This window comes from Oncorhynchus kisutch, linkage group LG29 (assembly GCF_002021735.2).
Source record: "Oncorhynchus kisutch isolate 150728-3 linkage group LG29, Okis_V2, whole genome shotgun sequence".
NCBI lineage: Eukaryota > Metazoa > Chordata > Actinopteri > Salmoniformes > Salmonidae > Oncorhynchus > Oncorhynchus kisutch.
In genome coordinates, this window is record NC_034202.2 from 39,263,869 (window position 1) to 39,285,044 (window position 21,176).

At 45.0% G+C, this 21,176-nt stretch overlaps 2 protein-coding genes across 2 annotated transcripts in view; one reads left to right on the forward strand and one right to left on the reverse strand.

Annotated features, from left to right (window-relative positions):
- Nucleotides 1–6,900, forward strand: part of exosc8 (exosome component 8) — a gene marked incomplete at its 5' end in the record, with an annotated part of 11,554 nt that extends 4,654 nt beyond the window's left edge. The window contains 3 exons of the mRNA XM_031808737.1: nucleotides 241–361; nucleotides 1,642–1,748; nucleotides 6,681–6,900. Coding sequence (XP_031664597.1) covers nucleotides 241–361; nucleotides 1,642–1,748; nucleotides 6,681–6,799 — 347 coding nt within the window. The remainder of the gene's footprint in view (nucleotides 1–240; nucleotides 362–1,641; nucleotides 1,749–6,680) is intronic.
- On the reverse strand, nucleotides 6,818–18,908 carry LOC116358224 (protein mono-ADP-ribosyltransferase PARP4-like). The gene is made up of 2 exons (XM_031808735.1): nucleotides 18,808–18,908; nucleotides 6,818–8,897 (listed from the first exon to the last, which is right to left on the reverse strand). The coding sequence occupies exon 2, from the start codon at nucleotides 8,621–8,623 to the stop codon at nucleotides 8,060–8,062; it is 564 nt and encodes a 187-aa protein (XP_031664595.1). The 5' UTR covers nucleotides 8,624–8,897; nucleotides 18,808–18,908; the 3' UTR covers nucleotides 6,818–8,059.
- Nucleotides 18,909–21,176: the final 2,268 nt, after the last annotated feature.

Genomic DNA, 21,176 nt, shown 5'->3' on the forward strand with positions numbered 1-21,176 from the left:
CCTGTCTGAGTTAAAAAAATAAAAAAATAAAATCATTTTTGTGAGGGCTGTGATTGGCTCAACATTTTAACAGTAACCAGCTACTGTTGTAATCGTATTGACCTCATGGTTGTATATAATTGTCTAATGACCTTAGGGGGAAAAATAGCAATTCCTGATTTAGAAAAAACATCTTATTTTTGGAAACCGCCTGACGTTTTGCTATAATATATAATGCCCTTGTCGCCTGGTTTCACACAGCGCGTCTCCCAGAGGTGACAGTCAACAAAGAGACCGAGGTTCCTGAGGTGACCCTGGAGAACAGGAGAGGTCTGAACATCCACAAACACCCTGTAGGGGCCTCTTTCATTGTGTTTGATGAGTAAGTGTCTTTCATTCACCATGACTCAGGACCATTTCCTGTTTTTAGTTCACACCCAGAGAGGAGATTTAAGCTTCATTTTAAACTATGTGAATTATAATTCTTTACTATGGACTTATTGTGACGTGAGTGATCATAGATATGTATTATATCAGTGGTCACCAACATTTTCTGAGTCAAGATCACTTTCACAGCCGAGATCTGCCACTCCAATTAGATTTTTTTATTACTTAAAAAAGGATGTTAACCTAATAAAGTTTGTGCAGTAGGTCTGATGCATTATCACAGCAGATTGGCTATATGCCTGTCCTAATACATTATCTCAGCATATTGGCTATATGCCTGGCCTAATACATTATCTCAGCATATTGGCTATATGCCTGGCCTAATACATTATCTCAGCATATTGGCTATATGCCTGGCCTGATACATTATCTCAGCATATTGGCTATATGCCTGTCCTAATACATTATCTCAGCATATTGGCTATATGCCTGGCCTCATACACTGAAGTCGGATTTCGGAGATATCCGAGTTCCTAGTTTTGAACACAGCATTAGTCTCAGCGGAGGGAAGGGGAGAGTAGCAGAGGGTCTGTCTCTCACGGTACCTGCCTTCTCTCTCCTTCCTTTCCTCTGGTGAGACTGACCGGAGAGAGGGGACACTGTCTTCCCACCTGATGGCGAAACTCAAGCCACACCGTATCTACCTCAGGCACAAATTCATGTTGTTCCGATGACCAGAGAAAGTGAAATATTCCTCAATATTAAAATAGACACAACGAGAAACTAATAATAACAAAACCGCAGGGCTTTCGATACGGGGCTTTCTGAATCAAGTGTAGGTACCGCCAACAGGGCTTCTGAATCCAGTGTAGCTACCGCCAACAGGGCTTCTGAATCAAGTGTAGCTACCGCCAACAGGGCTTCTGAATCCAGTGTAGCTACCGCCAACGGGGCTTCTGAATCAAGTGTAGCTACCGCCAACGGGGCTTCTGAATCAAGTGTAGCTACCGCCAACGGGGCTTCTGAATCAAGTGTAGCTACCGCCAACGGGGCTTCTGAATCAAGTGTAGCTACCGCCAACGGGGCTTTCTGAATCAAGTGTAGCTATCGCCAACGGGGCTTTCTGAATCAAGTGTAGTCATTATCTGTGTCTTTTCTGCAGAAATGTTTGGTGATCGACTAGGAATGCCTTGGAAGATCGACCAGGTGCTTGCGATCGACTGGTTGGTGACCACTGTGTTATATGGTTCTAACAGTGTTGTCTGTCCTGTGTAGCTCTATAATGATTGTCGACCCCACCGCTGAGGAAGAGAGCCTGTCTACGGCCACTATCACAGTGGTAACGGACGAGGAAGAGCGACTCTGTGCCCTCCACAAGCCAGGTTAGAGAGCCACACTGTCTGGTCCCCTAACCCACTCCTATATTCAGTGTCTGGTCCCCTAACCCACTCATATAGTCACTGTCTGGTCCCCTAACCTTACCACACTGTCTGGTCCCCTAACCCACTCCCATATTCAGTGTCTGGTCCCCTAACCCACTCCTATAGTCACTGTCTGGTCCCCTAACCTTACCACACTGTCTGGTCCCCTAACCCACTCCTATAGACAGTGTCTGGTCCCCTAACCCACTCCTATAGACAGTGTCTGGTCCCCTAACCCACTCCTATAGACACTGTCTGGTCCCCTAACCCACTCCTATAGACACTGTCTGGTCCCCTAACCTTACCACACTGTCTGGTCCCCTAACCCACTCCTATAGTCACTGTCTGGTCCCTTAATTAACCCACTCCTATAGACACTGTCTGGTTCCCTAACCTTACCACACTGTCTGGTCCCCTAACCCACTCCTATAGTCACTGTCTGGTCACCTAACCCACTCCTATAGTCACTGTCTGGTCACCTAACCCACTCCTATAGTCACTGTCTGGTCCCCTAACCCACTCCTATAGTCACTGTCTGGTCCCCTAACCCACTCCTATATTCACTGTCTGGTCCCCTAACCCACTCCTATATTCACTGTCTGGTTCCCTAACCTTACCACACTGTCTGGTCCCCTAACCCACTCCTATAGTCACTGTCTGGTCCCCTAACCCACTCCTATAGTCACTGTCTGGTCCCCTAACCCACTCCTATAGTCACTGTCTGGTCCCCTAACCCACTCCTATAGACACTGGTCCCCTAACCCACTCCTATAGTCACTCTCTGGTCCCCTAAACCACTCCTATAGTCACTCTCTGGTCCCCTAAACCACTCCTACAGACACTGTCTGGTTCCCTAACCTTACCACACTGTCTGGTCCCCTAACCCACTCCTATATTCACTGTCTGGTTCCCTAACCTTACCACACTGTCTGGTCCCCTAACCACTCCTATAGTCACTGTCTGGTCCGCCACTACCCAGACCCAAATCATCGATGACGTCGTCCCCACAGTGACCGTATGTACATATCCCAACCAGAAGCCATTGATTACAGGCAACATCCACACTGAGATAAAGGGCAGAGCTGCCGCTTTCAAGGAGAGGGAAATCTAGTCCCGATGCTCATTAAAAATCCAGCCCTCGGAAACAACAGGTAAAGCATCAATACAGGACTAAGATTGAATCCAACTACACTGGCTCTGACACTCGTTGTATGTGGCAGGGCTTGCAAACTATTACGGATTTCAAAGGGAAAACCAGCCCCGAGCTGCCCAATGTCCTCTATGCTCGCTTCGAGGCAAACAACACTGAAACATGCGTGACAGCACCAGCTGTTCTAGACGACTATATGATCACGCTCTCCGTAGCCAATGTGAGTAAGACTTTTAAACAGGTCAACATCCTCAGACCGATTACCAGGACGTGTACTCAGAGCATGCGTGACCAACTGGCAAGTGTCTTCACTGACATTTTCAACCTCTCCCTGACTGAGTCTGTAATACCTCATAAAATCCCTGTGCCGAAGAACACCAAGGTATCCCGCATAAATGGGAAAAGGGAAGGTGGGATACCTAGTCAGTTGTCCAACAATGTATTGAACTGAAATGTGTCTTCCGCATTGAACCCAACTTCTCAGAGAATCAGAGAGGTGTGGAGGGGCTGCAATAATCAACATCCACATCTTCAGTGCCCGGGGAACAGTGGGTTAACTGGGAACAGTGAGTTAACTGGTCTAGTGGGTTAACTGGTCTAGTGGGTTAACTGGGCTAGTGGGTTAACTGGTCTGAGAACAGTGGGTTAACTGGTCTGGGAACAGTGGGTTAACTGCCTTGTTCAAGGACAGAAGGACAGATTTGTACCTTGTCAGCTCAGGGATTCGATCCAACAACTTTTCAGTTACTGGCCCAACGCTCTAACCAAATGACTACTGACCCGTAGCACTCACATTTGTAGCTATGAAATTCTTTGAAAGGCTGGTAATGGCTCACAACACCATCATCCCAGAAACCCTCGACCCAATCCAATACGCATACCGCCCCAACAGATCCACAGATGATGCAATCTCTATTGCACTCCACACTGCCCTTTCCCACCTGGACAAAGGAACACTTATGTGAGAATGCTGTTCATTGACTACCGCTCAGCATTCAACGCCATAGTGCCCTCAAAGCTCATCAATATGCTAAGGACCCTGGGACTAAACACCTCCCTCTGCAACTGGATCCTGGACTTCCTGACGGGCTGCCCCCAGGTGGTAAGGGTAGGTAACAACACGTCTGCAACGCTGATCCTCAACACGGGGGCCCCTCAGGGGTGTGTGCTTAGTCCCCTCCTGTATTTGCTGTTCACCCACGATTGTGTGGCCAAGTACACTGCAACATGAAGTTTGCCGACGACACAAGGGTGGTAGGCCTGATCACCGACAACGATGAGACAGCCTGTAGGGGGAAGGTCAGAGAACTGGCAGTGTGGTGCCAGGACAACAACCTCTCCCTCAAAGTGAGCAAGACTAAGGTGCTGATCGTTGACTTCAGGAAAAGACGGGCCGAACAGGTCCCCATTAACATTGACGGGGCTGCAGTGGAGCAGGTTGAGAGCTTCAAGTTCCTTGGTTTCCACATCACCAACAAACACACCAAGACAGTCGCGAAGAGGGCACTACAACGCCTATTCTCCCTCAGGAAAATATTTGTCACGGGTCCCCAGATCCTTAGTTCTACAGCTGCACCATCGAGAGCATCCTGACTAGTTGCATCACAGCCTGGTATGGCAACTGCTCGGCATCAAACCGCAAGGCGCTACAGAGGGTAGTGCGTACAGTACATCACTGGGGCCAAGCTTCCTGACATGCAGGACCTCTATACCAGGAAGGCCCTAAAAATGGTCAGATTCCAGCCACCCAAGTCAGAGTATTCTCTCTGCTACCGCACGGCAAGCCATCAGACTGCTGATCAGCTTCTACCCCCAAGCAATAAGACTGCTGAACAGCTTCTACCCCCAAGCAATAAGACTGCTGAACAGCTTCTACCCCCCCAAGCCATCAGACTGCTGAACAGCTTCTCCCCCCAAGCCATCAGACTGCTGAACAGCTTCTACCCCCCAAGCCATCAGACTGCTGAACAGCTTCTACCCCCAAGCCATCAGACTGCTGAACAGCTTCTACCCCCAAGACATCAGACTGCTGAACAGCTTCTACCCCCAATCCATCAGACTCCTGAACAGTTGATGAAATGGCGACCCAGACTATTGTCATTAACCCAGTGTTGTTTTTCTTTGTATGCTCCTGCTACTCTATCATCTATGCACAGTCACTTGAATAACCCTACCTACATGTACAGTGGGGCAAAACAAGTATTTAGTCAGCCACCAATTGTGCAAGTTCTCCCACTTAAAAAGATGAGAGGTTATACTTATTTTCCACCATAATTTGCAAATAAATTCATTAAAAATCCTACAATGTGATTTTTTTTTTTCTTCTCATTTTGTCTGTCATGGTTGAAGTGTACCTATGATGAAAATTACAGGCCTCATCTTTAAGTGGGAGAACTTGCACAATTGGTGGCTGACTAAATACTTTCTAAATAAGTTATACTCTGTTCGCAATAAGTGTTTGATTTGACTACCTCATCTCTGTACCCCACATATACAATTACAGTATATGTTAGTGTAACGGATGTGAAACAGCTAGCTTAGTTAGCGGTGTTGCGCGCTAAATAGCGTTTCAATCGGTGACGTCACTTGCTCTTGACGTAGTGGTTCCCCTTGCTCTGCAAGGGCCGCGGCTTTTGTGGAGCGATGGGTAACGATGCTTCGTGGGTGACTGTTGTTGATGTGTGCAGAGGGTCCCTGGTTCGCGCCCGGGTATGGGTGAGGGGACGGTCTAAAGTTATACTGTTACATTAGGTCCCTCTGTCGAAGTGAATTTCAAACAGATTCAACCACAAAGACCAGGGATGTTTTCCAATGCCCTGCAAAGAAGGTCACCTATTGGTAGATGGATTTTTTTTTAAAGCAGACATTGAATATCCCTTTTGAATATGAAGTTATAATTACACTTTGGATGGTGTATCAATGCTCCCAGTCAACACAAAGATACAGGTGTCCTTTCTAACTCAGTTGCTGGAGAGGGATTTTACCGGAGGTTAAACTGAGGAAGAATAAAAAATATTCCGCAACGAGGTACTAAAGTAAAACTGCGGCAATACTAACCGTTATGTTTGGGGCAAATCCAACACATCACTGAGTACCACTCTTCATATTTTCAAGCATGGTGGTGGCTGCATCATGTTATGGGTATGCTTGTCATCGAAAAGGACTAAGGAGTTTGTTTAGCTCTTTTTTTTTTATAAAAAACTAAGCGCAGGCAAAATCCTAAAGGAAAACCTGGTTGTCTGCTTTCCAACAGACACTGGGAGAGAAAGTCACCTTTTCAGCAGGACGAATAACCTTAAAACACAATATCAAATATACTCTGGAGTTGCTCACTAAGACATTGAATGTTCCCGAGTGGCCTAGTTAACAGTTTTGAATTAAAATCAGCTTAAATCTATTTCAAGACTTGAAAATAGCTGTCTAGTAATGACAAACAACCAACTTGACAGAGTTATGAAAATAATATTGTACAATCCAGGTGTGCGAAGCTCTTAATAAGAGACTTACCCAGAAAGACTCTCAGCTGTAATCACTGCCAAAAGGTGATTCTAACACGTCTTGACACTATCATTGTGTGTAGCTGGGGTGAGGAAAAAAATGACATCATCCATTTTGAATTCTAGGCTGTAAACGACAATGGGGAACAAGTCAAGGGGTGTGAATACTTTCTGATCTCTTTAGAAGTTGTCATGGGTCCGCTGTTGTCTGAACACACTCCTTTTGTTGCTCTTCTTCTTCTCCAGGTGGTACGTCATTATCAGGTGAGAAGCTTCAGGATTGTATCAGCCGAGCCACGACGAGACACAGGGAGGTCCGCAAACTCATCGACAAAGTCACACAGAGTGACAAGACACCGAAATAAACACACACACACGTTTAATTTTTCTCTAAAAGGTGTATTTTCCTGTCAATATATATTTTCTTTATCACAACAAACGTCTGATAAAGCCCATTTAAAACATTCTGCCTCAGTGTCCCAGAAATGTCTCACACAAATATACACTTGTTCTTGACTGACCAGCCGCCCCCCCCCCTCCCCCTCCCCACACACTAGTACAAGAAAATGCCGTATGAAAAACACACTCAGCAATTGCATGCTGGGAAAACAAGTTCTCTGTGTTCGGAGTCATTGATCATCTTCCCGCAGAGAGAGCTATTCTGTGACCGTAAAATGGCACACTATTTCCTACATAGTGCACTAGTTTTAACCAGAGCCTGATCAACAGTAGTACACTATGAAGGGATTAGTGACCTATTTTCAGATGCACCCAAAGCCATGGAGGATCAGGCACGGTCGTTGACGAGGAGTCTTCTGAGTTGTGCTGTCCGTCCATGAGTTGTGCTCTGTTTGAGTCCCGGCAGGGGGGGGGGGGGGCATAATAGGACAGCCGTCGGGGGAGGAAACACCTCCCACTAACAAAAGAACGCATCATTTCCTAACACATTTCAAAAATAGGTTATTTTAAAAACGGTGGGTTCTCTGTTTCTAAAAAACAGTTCTATGGTCGTCGGGACAACCTGATTCGGGCTCACACCAACCAAAAGCATTATTGATAACACTTTCCTCTACACCCATAACCTCTCAATACAGTCAACACACTTATGACCCATGTATTTACCCCGGTTGTGACATTGTGTTATTTTATGGCTGGTCAAAACCCACACTTAACTCAAATCAGTTTTTTTCCCCAGGCAAAGTTCCTTAAAAAAAATAAAAAATAATAAACAACACTTTATGCCCGTCATAATCAGATAGTCCTTTCGTGTACATGTCCTTGTGTCAGTCACAAAGAGGGTATCTTGTCCTGCATTCATCCCAGTCATCAACAACAGAGCATTGGACCAGGTGCATGTCTGACATCAATGTGTACACAATTACAATTCATATTTAATATGGTACATTTAAAAAAAAAAAATGTTTTTAATAACAAACGTACTGTTGACACGTAGGTTACGGTGCAATGGAATGTTTTGCCTTGTGGTTTTGACACTTATGTAGGTGTCACAACAGCCATATAACACAATACATGTCACAACCGGTCTAAATATGTGTGTTATGACCGTGACATTATGTGTTATGGTGCTGGGTGAGAAAGTGTTATCCATTATTACATCATACATTTCATCTTGTCTCCGCTACAAAATAACAAGTATTTTTGCCTGTAGTCTCCACAGTGAGGGAGTTGGGAGGCAACCGAGTCTCCACAGTGAGGGAGTTGGGAGGCAACCGAGTCTCCACGGTGAGGGAGTTGGGAGGCAACCGAGTCTCCACAGTGAGGGAGTTGGGAGGCAACCGAGTCTCCACAGTGAGGGAGTTGGGAGGCAGAGTCTCCACAGTGAGGGAGTTGGGAGGCAACCGAGTCTCCACAGTGAGGGAGTTGGGAGGCGGCAGAGTCTCCACAGTGAGGGAGTTGGGAGGCGGCAGAGTCTCCACAGTGAGGGAGTTGGGAGGCAGAGTCTCCACAGTGAGGGAGTTGGGAGGCAGAGTCTCCACAGTGAAGGAGTTGGGAGGCAGAGTCTCTACAGTGAGGGAGTTGGGAGGCAACAGAGTCTCCACAGTGAGGGAGTTGGGAGGCAACAGAGTCTCCACAGTGAGGGAGTTGGGAGGCAACAGAGTCTCCACAGTGAGGGAGTTGGGAGGCAACAGAGTCTCCGCAGTGAGGGAGGAGAGTGCAGTTTGGATCATTCATGTCTTCATGAAGGGGAAGGGGTTGGTTTTCTCTCCATGATTTGGGGAGGTGCCAAGGCATTGCTCACCAGATGGCTGGGGGTCATTTTATGAGTGTGTGTGTGTGTGTGTGTGTAGGGGGTCGTCATCGTCATGATTAGGGGTGGGGCTGCGGTGTGCTCCTCTTCCTCTTACTTCTTGGTTGGCTGGCGGTATGTAGCTGTGGCGACACCCCCGGAGGCCCCGCCCCCCTCATAGCCATTTGCTGCTGCATTTGGTGCAAGAATTGCAACTGATAGAGAGAGAGAGAGAGAGAGAGAGGGAGGGATGGAGATAACAGGTCAGTTCAATGGCATGCACTCTGGGGAACCCTTTACTTGGACCTTCTGTCATAACAGCAGACTGGCACCCAGATTAGCATCACGTGAAGCTATAACTGTATCAGATTAGCATCACGTGAAGCTATAACTATCAGATTAGCATCACGTGAAGCTATAAGAGTATCAGATTAGCATCACGTGAAGCTATAACTGTATCAGATTAGCATCACGTGAAGCTATAACTGTATCAGATTAGCATCACGTGAAGCTATAACTGTATCAGATTAGCATCACGTGAAGCTATAACTGTATCAGATTAGCATCACGTGAAGCTATAACTGTATCAGATTAGCATCACGTGAAGCTATAACTGTATCAGATTAGCATCACGTGAACCTATAACAGTATCAGATTAGCATCACGTGAAGCTATAACTGTATCAGATTAGCATCACGTGAAGCTATAACTGTATCAGATTAGCATCACGTGAAGCTATAACTGTATCAGATTAGCATCACGTGAACCTATAACTGTATCAGATTAGCATCACGTGAACCTATAACAGTATCAGATTAGCATCACGTGAACCTATAACAGTATCAGTGAAATAATCTAGCAGTCTTGACACATTTAGTTGATTATTAAGAAAATGTAGCTAGGCTAATGGAGTAAATCATTCTTGGTTTGTATAAACAGAGCTTTCCTATACAGGAAAATCAAAAGTGTAAGAAATATACTTGACATAATGATTAAACAGGCTCTGGTACTAATGGGAGGCCCAGGGAACATGTTCACCCATCCTCTCAGTTTAACAACATACTATAGCATATACCAGTGTCGTAGTCAGACAGACAGGATGCTCTGTGTTAGTACAGCTGAGATGAAGCTTGGAGGGGTGGAAGGAGGGAGTGTGGAGGGGTGAAGGTAGGGAGTGTGGAGGGGTGAAGGGAGTGTGGGTGGAGGGGTGAAGGGAGTGTGGGTGGAGGGGTGAAGGGAGGGAGGGTGAAGGGAGGGAGGGTGAAGGCAGGGAGGGTGGAAGGCAGGGAGGGTGGAAGGCAGGGAGGGTGGAAGGCAGGGAGGGTGGAAGGCAGGGAGGGTGGAAGGCAGGGAGGGTGGAAGGCAGGGAGGGTGAAGGCAGGGAGGGTGAAGGCAGGGAGGGTGGAAGGGAGGCAGGGTGGAAGGGTGAAGGCAGGGAGGGTGGGTGGAAGGGAGGGAGGGTGAAGGGGAGTAGAGAGACAGGGAGGAATGGGCTCAACACAGGAGGGAGAGGGGGTAAGGACAGGGTGTTAGGAGTGTAAAAGGGGGTGGCACAGTCAGGCAGCACCAGTGACACAGACAGAAAGGAAGTTAGCCTCTCTTTGGGCCAAGATGACCCGGAAGCAGAAAGATCTTCATTAACTGTTACCCTGGCAACAACACACACCATGCTAAGCAACCAGCAGAGTTTGTAAAGTAAGTCAGCAACTTCAATTTCAATGGTGCTTTTCTTTTTCTACAAGACTAACTTAGTTAAATGGGGTGAGAATAGATACAATGAACATTTTTAAAACTCGTGCTTTATGTGTTAAAACTTAAAATTATGAATACCTGTCCTCGATTACATTTTTTTGTTGACTTCAAAAAAAGTGCAAAATTTCAGTGAAATTTATCGGACAAAAAAAACAACATTTAAATAGCTGTTAATGCTGTACGTGGAAGCAATACATTGTTAATCAAAGCAGTATGAACCAAACCAAACCTTCTATATCTACTTGAATGTTATTCAATCCAACAGAAATACGGGATGAGAGGGGAATGGATCTGTAGCTACTACAGAGAAAAGAAGGGGAAAAAACGATTTGAAACGATTGGTGCTGCAAAGAAAAATGGTTTTGTATAATCTACTAGTAGTGCAATAGAATCCAAATAGACGTGCATTTCTTGGGAGCAGGTTAGGTGGAGGAGTCTTCTTGGTAAGAGTATTGGTCTGCAGGCGTTTAAAGGGATCCGGGTGATTTATGTCGAAGTTGTTGCATTATTTTTGGACTTCTTGCTTGAGTGGAATCTGAATATTGTTATTTTATTTATTTATTTAACTAGGGAAGTCAGTTAAAGAACAAATTGTTATTTACAATGACGGCCTAGAAACAGTGGGGTTTAACTGCCTTGTTCAGGGGGCAGAACGAACAGATTTTTACCTCGTCAGCTCAGGGATTCGATCTAGCAACCTTTCGGTTACTGGCCCAACGCGCTAACCACTGACATCCCTGAATAATGACATCTGTAGCTAGAATATGTACATAGTGTGTTACAGTTGCTGTATTACTTGCTGTCGTCTCTCATACGAGGGTAGATCTATAGATATGTATAATATAGATAGGATATATTAAGGGTGCAACGGTAAAACATTTTATTTTACCTTTATTTAACTAGGCAAGTCAGTTAAGAACAAATTCTTAGTTTGGAACAGTGGGTTAACTACCTGTTCAGGGGCAGAACGACAGATTTGTACCTTGTCAGCTCGGGGGGTTGAACTTGCAACCTTCCGGTTACTAGTCCAACGCTCTAACCACTAGGCTACCCTGCCGCCACATGTATTCGTACTGAACCGTTCGGTACGGGAACCTCGGTTCGGTCCGCACTGTGAACCAGACTGAATACATTAAAATATATATATATATATACAAAATAAAACCGTTATGCCTACACTGCGTTGTATGCATCTTGAGTAAATCTGGGCTAAAGGAAAAAAATCTAATTTCAGGCATTTCCGTTAAAACAACTAGAGCCCTGTACGCGCGTTATAAAACAACTTCTAACTGGGGTATTTCAAACTGTCCTTTTGTGAGGCGCAGCCGGAAACTAGTTCTGTATGACGACGAGAGATGCGGTCGATAAACCAGGAGGATCCTCCATCATCATTTAAATCTCCGGTTTGGGAACATGTAGGCTTCCCAGTAGATTACAACGGCGACGGTACAGAGAGTTGTGGGATAAAACGTTAACATATGTCGCCGCGCTCAGCTGCCTATGCAGCTGCCAACACCTCAAATATGTTGACACGCCTCCTTTATGAGAGTCACATGTGCGCATCTGGCACGGTCTGTGCTATCCGGCATCCTTGGGACGTCCATACCCTAAACCCTATATCCTTAACCCCTACCGTTACCTAACCTTAATAAAACTCTTTACCATATTACATTGTAACTTCAATGTGGTAGGGACGTCCCAAAGATCCCGGATAGCACGGACCCACCTAGGCAACGAAGGAGGCGGTGTCATGCAGCGTTCGCAACCAAGTGGGAATTTACCACATATGACTGGGAAAAAGCCACTAACGGTCCTCCAACTGGTAATTACTAGTGGGAAACTCGTCTATCATCGTGAGCACCCACTTCTCCCACATGGTGACCTCTGACGCCAACTACTAAGGAAATGGCCTCTATAACAGCATTTTCGCCAATTAAATGCAACAAAACATTAATTCTCAAAAGCAATCTATACATTTATTTTTTATAAAAACTTGATTTACATTTAGTTTATGGTTGGCGCAGCTTGTTGGCAATTAGCCAATCTGCATTTTCTCATTCGAGTTCAAAGGTCACATGAAAGACTTCACAACTCGTAAATTCCCACCTCCCACATGGTTACAAACACAGCATGGAAACTTGAGAGGCCCAACAGACAATGCAAGCAACACTGTGAATGGCATTTACATTTTCCTGCTGTACCGAAATGTGACCCCAAAACCAAAATATGTACCGAACTGTGGGTTTGGTGAACCGTCCCACCACTATACACACAAAAGTATGTGGACACCCCTTCAAATTAGTGGATTCAACTATTTCCGCCACACCCGTTGCTGACAGGTTTATAACAATCAAACACACCGCCATGCAATCTCCATAGACAAACATTGGCAGTTGAATGGCCTTACTGAAGAGCTCGGAGACTTTCCACGTGGCACCGTCATAGGATGCCACCTTTCCAACAAGTCAGTTCATCAAATTTCTGCCCTGCTAGAGCTGCCCCGGTCAACTGTAAGTGATATTATTGGGAAGAGGAAACGTCTAGGAGCAACAACGGCTCGGCCGCTAACTTGTAGGCCATACAAGCCCACAGAACGGGAGCGTAAACATGATCTGTCCCTGGTTGCAACACTCACTACTGAGTTACAAACTGCCTCGGAAGCAACATCAGCACAACAAACTGTTTGTTGGGAGCTTCATGAAATGGGTTTCCATGGCCGAGAAGCACACATTCTAGACGATTCTGTGCTTCCAATGTTGTGGCAACAGTTTGGGGAAGACCCTTTCCTGTTTCAGCATGACAATGCCCATGTGCACACAGCAAGGTCCATATAGTTTGTCAAGATCGGTGTGGAAGAACATGACTGGCCTGCAAAGAGCCCTGACCTCAACCCCCATCAAACACCTTTGGGATGAATTGGAACGTTGACTGCAAGCCAGGCCTATTTGCCCAACATCAGTGTCCGACCTCACTAATGCTCTTGTGGCTGAATGGAAGCAAGTCTCCGCAGCAATGTTCCATCATCTAGTGGAAAGCCTTCCCAGAAGAGTGGAGGCTGTTATAGCAGCAATGTTCCAACATCTAGTGGAAAGCCTTCCCAGAAGAGTGGAGGCTGTTGTAGCAGCAAAGGGGGACCAACTCCATATTAATGTCCATGATTTTGGAATGAGATGTTCAGACGCACGCGGCAAATTTGGGTTTTCTTCCCCCGCACACGCGCTGTTCGTGTGTCTATAGACTGCCTCTATAGCAAATACCGGACACGCATTCACTCTTCATCGCGGAGTCTTCTAAACTCCCGTCTCCATTTAATGCCAAGATGTTTATATTTATTTAAATTATACTTTTGTAATGCTTTTGTGGGATGTGGATCATAATTACAGTTACAATCTATCAGGTTGCGTGATCCTCGTAGTGATACGTGGAAAATACATCTAAATGGGACCCAGAATTAAATGTTTATCACACTCGCACAAAGGCGACCAGTTATTTTTTCGTATTTGAATTTAATTTGTTTCACTAGCACGAACTGCTGGCACTTTAGAGCCCACTGAATGTCCATTTCATGTTCGCTAACGTTAGCTTGAAACAATTATTAAGTGTTTACCTTTCCACAACACACGGCGTCGGAAAGGGATGTGTCCACGTGTTGACGTACAGCTGACAGTCGACAAAACTCAGCTTCACAACAAACAGGGGGGGGGGGGGGGGGGGGGCAGGCAAGGGACAGCCACGTCCAATAATGATGTATTCATCTCCATGTCCGTGGACACAAACTCCGTACATGTCTGTGTGTTGCAGCTCGAGAATCGGGATGTTAGATTTCCTCAGTGGATTTATTTTTTATTAAAACATTTTTTTTTTTTATAAAAATAAAATAAAATCAGGACTTATTCATTTCTGTGTACTTTTACCTCGGATCTTGTATATTTATTGTATTGGTTTCTTTTTATTCCACCTTTATTTAACCAGGTAGGCCAGTTGAGAACACCTTTATTTAACCACGTAGGCCAGTTGAGAACACCTTTATTTAACCAGGTAGGCCAGTTGAGAACACCTTTATTTAACCAGGTAGGCCAGTTGAGAACACCTTTATTTAACCAGGTAGGCCAGTTGAGAACACCTTTATTTAACCAGGTAGGCCAGTTGAGAAACAAGTTATCATTTTAAAACTGAGACCTGGCCAAGATAAAGCAAAGCAGTGCAACAAAAACAACACAGAGTTAGTGACACAAACAAACATACACAATAGAAAACCAATAGAGAAATCTATACACAGTGTGTGTAAATGTAGTAAGAATAGGGAGGTCAGGCAATAGAGGCCATAGAGGAGAAGTAATAACAATTTAGCATTAACACTGGAGTGATAGATGTAGATGATGATGTGCAGGTAGAGATACTGGGGTGCAAAAGAACAGAACATAATAACAATATGGGGATGAGGTAGTTGGGTGGGCTATTTACAGATTGGCTGTGTACAGGTACAGTGATCGGTAAGCTGCTCTGACAGCTGATGCTTAAAGTTAGAGAGGGAGATATAAGACTCCAGCTTCAGTGGTTTTTGCAGTTCGTTCCAGTCATTGGCAGCAGAGAACTGGAAGGAGAGGCAGCCAAAGGAAGAATTGGCTTTGGGGATGACCAGTGAGATATACCTGCTGGAGCGCGTGCTACGAGTGGGAGATGCTATGGTGACCAGTAAGCTGAGATAAGGCGGGGCTTTACCTAGCAAAGACTTATAGATGACCTGGGGCCAGTGGGTTTGGCGACGAGTATGTAGCGAGGGCCAGCCAACGAGAGCATACAGGTCGCAGTGGTGGGTAATTTATGGGGCTTTGGTGACATAACAGATGGCACTGTGATAGACTACATCCAGTTTGCTAAGTAGAGTATTGGAGGCTATTTTGTAAATGACATCGCCGAAGTCAAGGATCGGTATCTGCGTACATGGACAGATAATTGCGTAGTTGGTACGCAAAATGCGTGCATGTTGGCAGGTCTGCACCCTCTTTTCCCCCAGAACTGCCTCAATTCATCGAGGGGGCATGGGGTCTACCAGGTGTCGAAAACATTCCACAGGGATGCTGGCCCATGTTGACACAACTGTGGAAAGCATTGGAGTCAAGTTGGCTGGATGTCCTTTGGGTGGTGGACCACTCTTGATACACACGGGGGAACTGTTGAGCATCGTTTTTGACTCAAACCAGTGCACCTGGCACCTACGACCCCGTTTAAAAGGCACTTCAATATTTTGTCTTGCCCATTCACCCTCAGAATGGCACACGTACACAATCCATGTCTCAATTGTCTCAAGGCTTAAAAATCCTTATTTAACCTGTCTCCTCCCCTCCATCTACAGTGATTGAAGTGGATTTAACAAGTGACATCAATAAAGGGTCATAGCTTTCACCTGGTCAGTCTATGTAAAGGAAAGATATGTATAATACAACTATACAGTCTAAGTATAGATATGTATACTATAGATATACAGTCCGTATGTATAGATATGTATACTATAGATATACAGTCCGTATGTATAGATATGTATACTATAGATATACAGTCCGTATGTATAGATATGTATACTATAGATATACAGTCCGTATGTATAGATATGTATACTATAGATATACAGTCCGTATGTATAGATATGTATACTATAGATATACAGTCCGTATGTATAGATATGTATACTATAGATATACAGTCCGTATGTATAGATATGTATACTATAGATATACAGTCCCTATGTATAGATATGTATACTATAGATATACAGTCCGTATGTATAGATATGTATACTATAGATATACAGTCCGTATGTATAGATATGTATACTATAGATATACAGTCCCTATGTATAGATATGTATACTATAGATATACAGTCCCTATGTATAGATATGTATACTATAGATATACAGTCCGTATGTATAGATATGTATACTATAGATATACAGTCCGTATGTATAGATATGTATACTATAGATATATAGTATGTATGTATAGATATGTATAATATAGATGTGTAATGCTTACATTGGGCTTTACTCATTTCATATGTATATACTGTACTCTAATTTACTGTATTTTAGTCATTGCTACTCCGACATTGCTCAATCTAATATTTATATATTTCCTAATTCCATTCTTTTACTTTTAGATCTATGTATTATTGTGAATGGTTAGATACTACTGCACTGTTGGATCTAGGAACACAAGCATTTTGCTACAACCAGCAATAACATCTGATAAATATGTGTCTGTGACCAATAAAACGTGATATGTATATTAGGTGTATAATTATAGATATAGTCTGTATATACAGTTGAAGTCGGAAGTTTACATACACCTTAGACAAATACATTTTAACTCAGTTTTTCACAATTCCTGACATTTAATCCTAGTAAAAATTCCCTGTTTTAGGTCAGTTAGGATCACCACTTTATTTTAAGAATGTGAAATGTGAGAATAATAGTAGAGAGAATGATTTATTTCAGCTTTAATTTATTTTGTCACATTCTCAGTGGGTCAGAAGTTAACATACACACAATTCGTATTTGGTAGCATTGCCTTTAAATGGTTAAACTTGGGTCAAACGTTTCAGGTAGCCTTCCACAAGCTTCCCACAATAAGTTGGGTGAATTTTGGCACATTCCTCCTGACAAAGCTGGTGTAACTGAGTCAGGTTTGTAGGCCTCCTTGCTCGCACAAGCCTTTTCAGTTCTGCCCACAAATGTTCTATAGGATTGAGGTCAGGGATTTGTGATGGCCACTCCAATACCTAGACTTCATTAAGCATTGTCCTTAAGCCAATTTGCCACAATTTTGGAAATATGCGTGGGGTCATTGTCCATTTGGAAGACCCATTTGCGAGCAAGCTTTAACTTCCTGACTGATGTGTTGAGATGTTGCTTCAATATATCCACATACTTTCCTCCCTCATGATGCCATCTATTTTATGAAGTGCACCAGTCCCTCCTGCAGCAAAGCACACCCACAACATGATGCTGCCACCCCCGTGCTTCACGGTTGGGATGGTGTTCTTCGGCTTGCATGCCTCCCCCTTTTCCCTCCAAACATAACGATGGTCATTATGGCCAAACAGTTCTATTTTTGTTTCATCGGGCCAGAGTACATTTCTCCAAAAAGTACAGTCCTTGTCCCCATGTGCAGTTGCAAACCGTAGTCTGGCTTTTTTATGGCGGTGTTGGAGCAGTGGCTTCTTCCTTGCTGAGCGGCCTTTCAGGTTATGTCGATATAGGACTCGTTTTACTGTGGATATAGATACTTTTGTACCTGTTTCCTCCAGCATCTTCACAAGGTCATTTGCTGTTGTTCTGGGATTGATTTGCACTTTTCGCACCAAAGTACGTTCATCTCTAGGAGACAGAAGGCGTCTCCTTCCTGAGCGGTATGACGGCTGCGTGGTCCCATGCTGTTTATACTTGCGTACTATTGTTTGTACAGATAAACGTGGTACCTCCAGGCGTTTGGAAATTGCTCCCAAGGATGAACCAGACTTGTGGAGGTCTACAATATTTTTTCTGAGGTCTTGGCTTGATTTCTTTTGATTTTCCCATGATGCAAAGCAATGAGGCACTGAGTTTGAAGGTAGGCCTTGAAATACATCCACATGTACACCTCCAATTGATTCAAATGATGTCAATTAGCCTATCAGAAGCTTCTAAAGCCATGACATCATTTTCTGAGTTTTCTGATTTTTCAAGCTGTTTAAAGGCACAGTCAACTTAGTGTATGTACATTTCTGGCCCACTGGAATTGCGATACAGTGAATTATAAGTGAAATAATCTGTCTGTAAACAATTGTTTGAAAAATTACTTGTGTCATGCACAAAGTAGATGTCCTAACCGACTTAACAAGAAATTTGTGGAGTGGATGAAAAATTAGTTTAAATGACTCCAACCTAACTGTATGTAAACTTCCAACTTCAACTGTATATAGGTGTATAATTATAGATATACAGTCTGTATGTATCGATATGTATAATATAGATGTATAGATATGTATAATATAGATATACAGTCTATGTATATAGGTGAATAATTATAGATATACAGTCTATATGTATAATATAGATGTATAGATATGTATAATATAGATATACAGTCCGTATGTATATAGGTGCATAATTATAGATATACAGTCTGTATATAGGTGCATAATTATAGATATACAGTCTGTATGTGTAGATATGTATAATATAGATATACAATATATAGATATACAGTCTATCTATATTATACATGTCTATACATACAGATTGTATATCTATATATTGTATATGTATATAGTTGTATAATATAGATATACAGTCTGTAAGTATATAGGTGTATATTAGAGTGTGTGCATTACTTGTATCTGCGGCTGCTGAAGCCTTGGAGAAGGCAGGGGGGGACCAGAGCCATCCAGACCACAGCCTAACTGGGACAGCACTACAGTACAGTATGGAGGGAGGAGAGGGTGGAGGGAGGGAGGGAGGAGAGGAGGGAGGGAGGGAGGAGAGGAGGGAGGGAGGGAGGAAGAGAGGAGGGGGGAGGGGAAGGGAAGGGAGGATGGAGGAGAGGAAGGGAAGGGAGGATGGAAAGAGAGAGGGAGGATGGAGGAGAGGAAGAGAGGAGGGAGGATGGAAAGAGGGAGGGAGGATGGAGGAGAGGAAGAGAGGAGGGAGGATGGAAAGAGGGAGGGAGGAAAGGAAGAGGGATGAAAGGAAGAGGGAGGATGGAGGGGAAGATGGAAATAGGGAGGGAGAGGAGGGAGGAGAGGAAGAGGGAGGGAGGAGATGGAGGGAGGAAAGGAAGAGGGAGGATGGAGGGGAAGATGGAAATAGGGAGGGAGGAGAAGTGGAGGAGAGAGGATGGAAAGAGGAGGGAGGAGAGGAAGAGAAGATGGAGGAGGGGAAGGGACGATGGAAAGAGGGAGGATGGAGGAGAGGAAGGATGGAGGAGAGGAAGAGAGGAGGGAGGAGAAGGAGGGAGGGAGGAAGAGAGGAGGGAGGAAGGAGGAGAGGAAGAGAGGAGGGAGGATGGAAAGAGGGAGGAAGGAGGAGAGGAAGAGAGGAGGAAGGATGGAAAGAGGGAGGAAGGAGGAGAGGAAGAGAGGAGGGAGGATGGAAAGAGGGAGGAAGGAGGAGAGGAAGAGAGGAGGAAGGATGGAAAGAGGGAGAAAGGAGGAGAGGAAGAGAGGAGGGAGGATGGAAAGAGGGAGGAAGGAGGAGAGGAAGAGAGGAGGGAGGATGGAAAGAGGGAGGAAGGAGGAGAGGAAGAGAGGAGGGAGGATGGAAAGAGGGAGGAAGGAGGAGAGGAAAAGAGGAGGGAGGATGGAAAGAGGGAGGAAGGAGGAGAGGAAGAGAGGAGGGAGGATGGAAAGAGGGAGGAAGGATGGAAAGAGGGAGGAAGGATGGAAAGAGTGAGGAAGGATGGAAATAGGGAGGGAGAGGAGGGAGGAGAGGGAAGGAGGGAAAGGGGGAGGGATAGAAGAGGAGAGGAGGAGAGGATGGAAAGAGGGATTGAGGGAGGGAGGAGAAGAGGAGGGAGGAGAGAGAATGGAAAGAGGGATTGAGGGAGGGAGGAAAAGAGGATGGAGGAGAGAGGATGGGAAAGAGGGAAGGAGGGAGGGAGGAGAAAGAGGAGGGAGGCAGCAACGAGAACGAGGGGGGCAGTTAGGGATGGCAGGGGAGGGGCAGGGCAGGGAGAGAGGGATGAAGCCAGGTCAGGAAAACAGGGGGATATAGGTAGAGGAGAGGATCAGTTGGTGAGGAAGGAGAGAAGGATAGACGACAAAGCGGGGGAGGACAGAAGGAGGAGTGGAAGGGTGGAAAAGGAGGAAGGAGGGAAAGAGGGAGGGATAGAAGAGGAAGGATGGAAAGAGGGAAGAGGGAGGAGAAGAGGGAGGGAGGAGAGAAGGATAGACGACAAAGTGGGGGAGGACAGAAGGAGGAGTGGAAGGGTGGAAAAGGAGGAAGGAGGGAAAGAGGGAGGGATAGAAGAGGAAGAGGGGAGGATGGAAAGAGGGAAGGAGGGGAGGAGAAGAGGAGGGGAGGGAGGAGAAAAGGATAGACGACAAAGTGGGGGAGGACAGAAGGAGGAGTGGAAGGGTGGAAAAGGAGGAAGGACGAAAGACGGAGGGAAAAAAAGGAAGGGTGGGTTGGGAGGAAACAGAAACAAAAAAAGGAGAGAATGTAGCAAGAAGTGGGGGGGGGGGGGGGGGGGGAGTGTAGTTTGACCTTTGACTTATTACATCAGTTTGACCTTTGACAGGTTACTTTAAAAAACACACTCCAGAACAGAGCAGAACAGAGTGACTGGTCTGATGTTTTTCTACTGTCGTAAATAGATGATCAGGTTTTGATCAACAGTGAGGGACCCTGATACACGACATTACCAAAAGTTATGTGGACACCTGCTTGTGGAACATCTCATTCCAAAATCATGGGCATTAATATGGAGTTGGTGCCCCCCCCCATTTCGCTGCTTTCCTCCACTCTTCTGGAAGGCGTTTCACTAAATGTTGGAAGATTTCTGCGGGGACTTGCGGCTATTCAGCCACAACAGCATTAGTGAGGTTGGGCACTGATGTTTGGCCTTCTAGGCCTGGCTCACAATCGGCATTCCAATACATCCCAATGGTGTTCCATGGGGTTGAGGTCAGGGCTCTGTGCAGGCCAGTTAAGTTCTTCCACACTGTTTTTGACAAACCGTTTTTTGAATTTTATCCCCTTTTTT

Excerpts from the sequence above, each read along its gene's own strand:
- LOC116358224 (XM_031808735.1), bottom strand. The coding sequence starts at position 8,623 with ATGATCCAAACTGCACTCTCCTCCCTCACTGCGGAGACTCTGTTGCCT.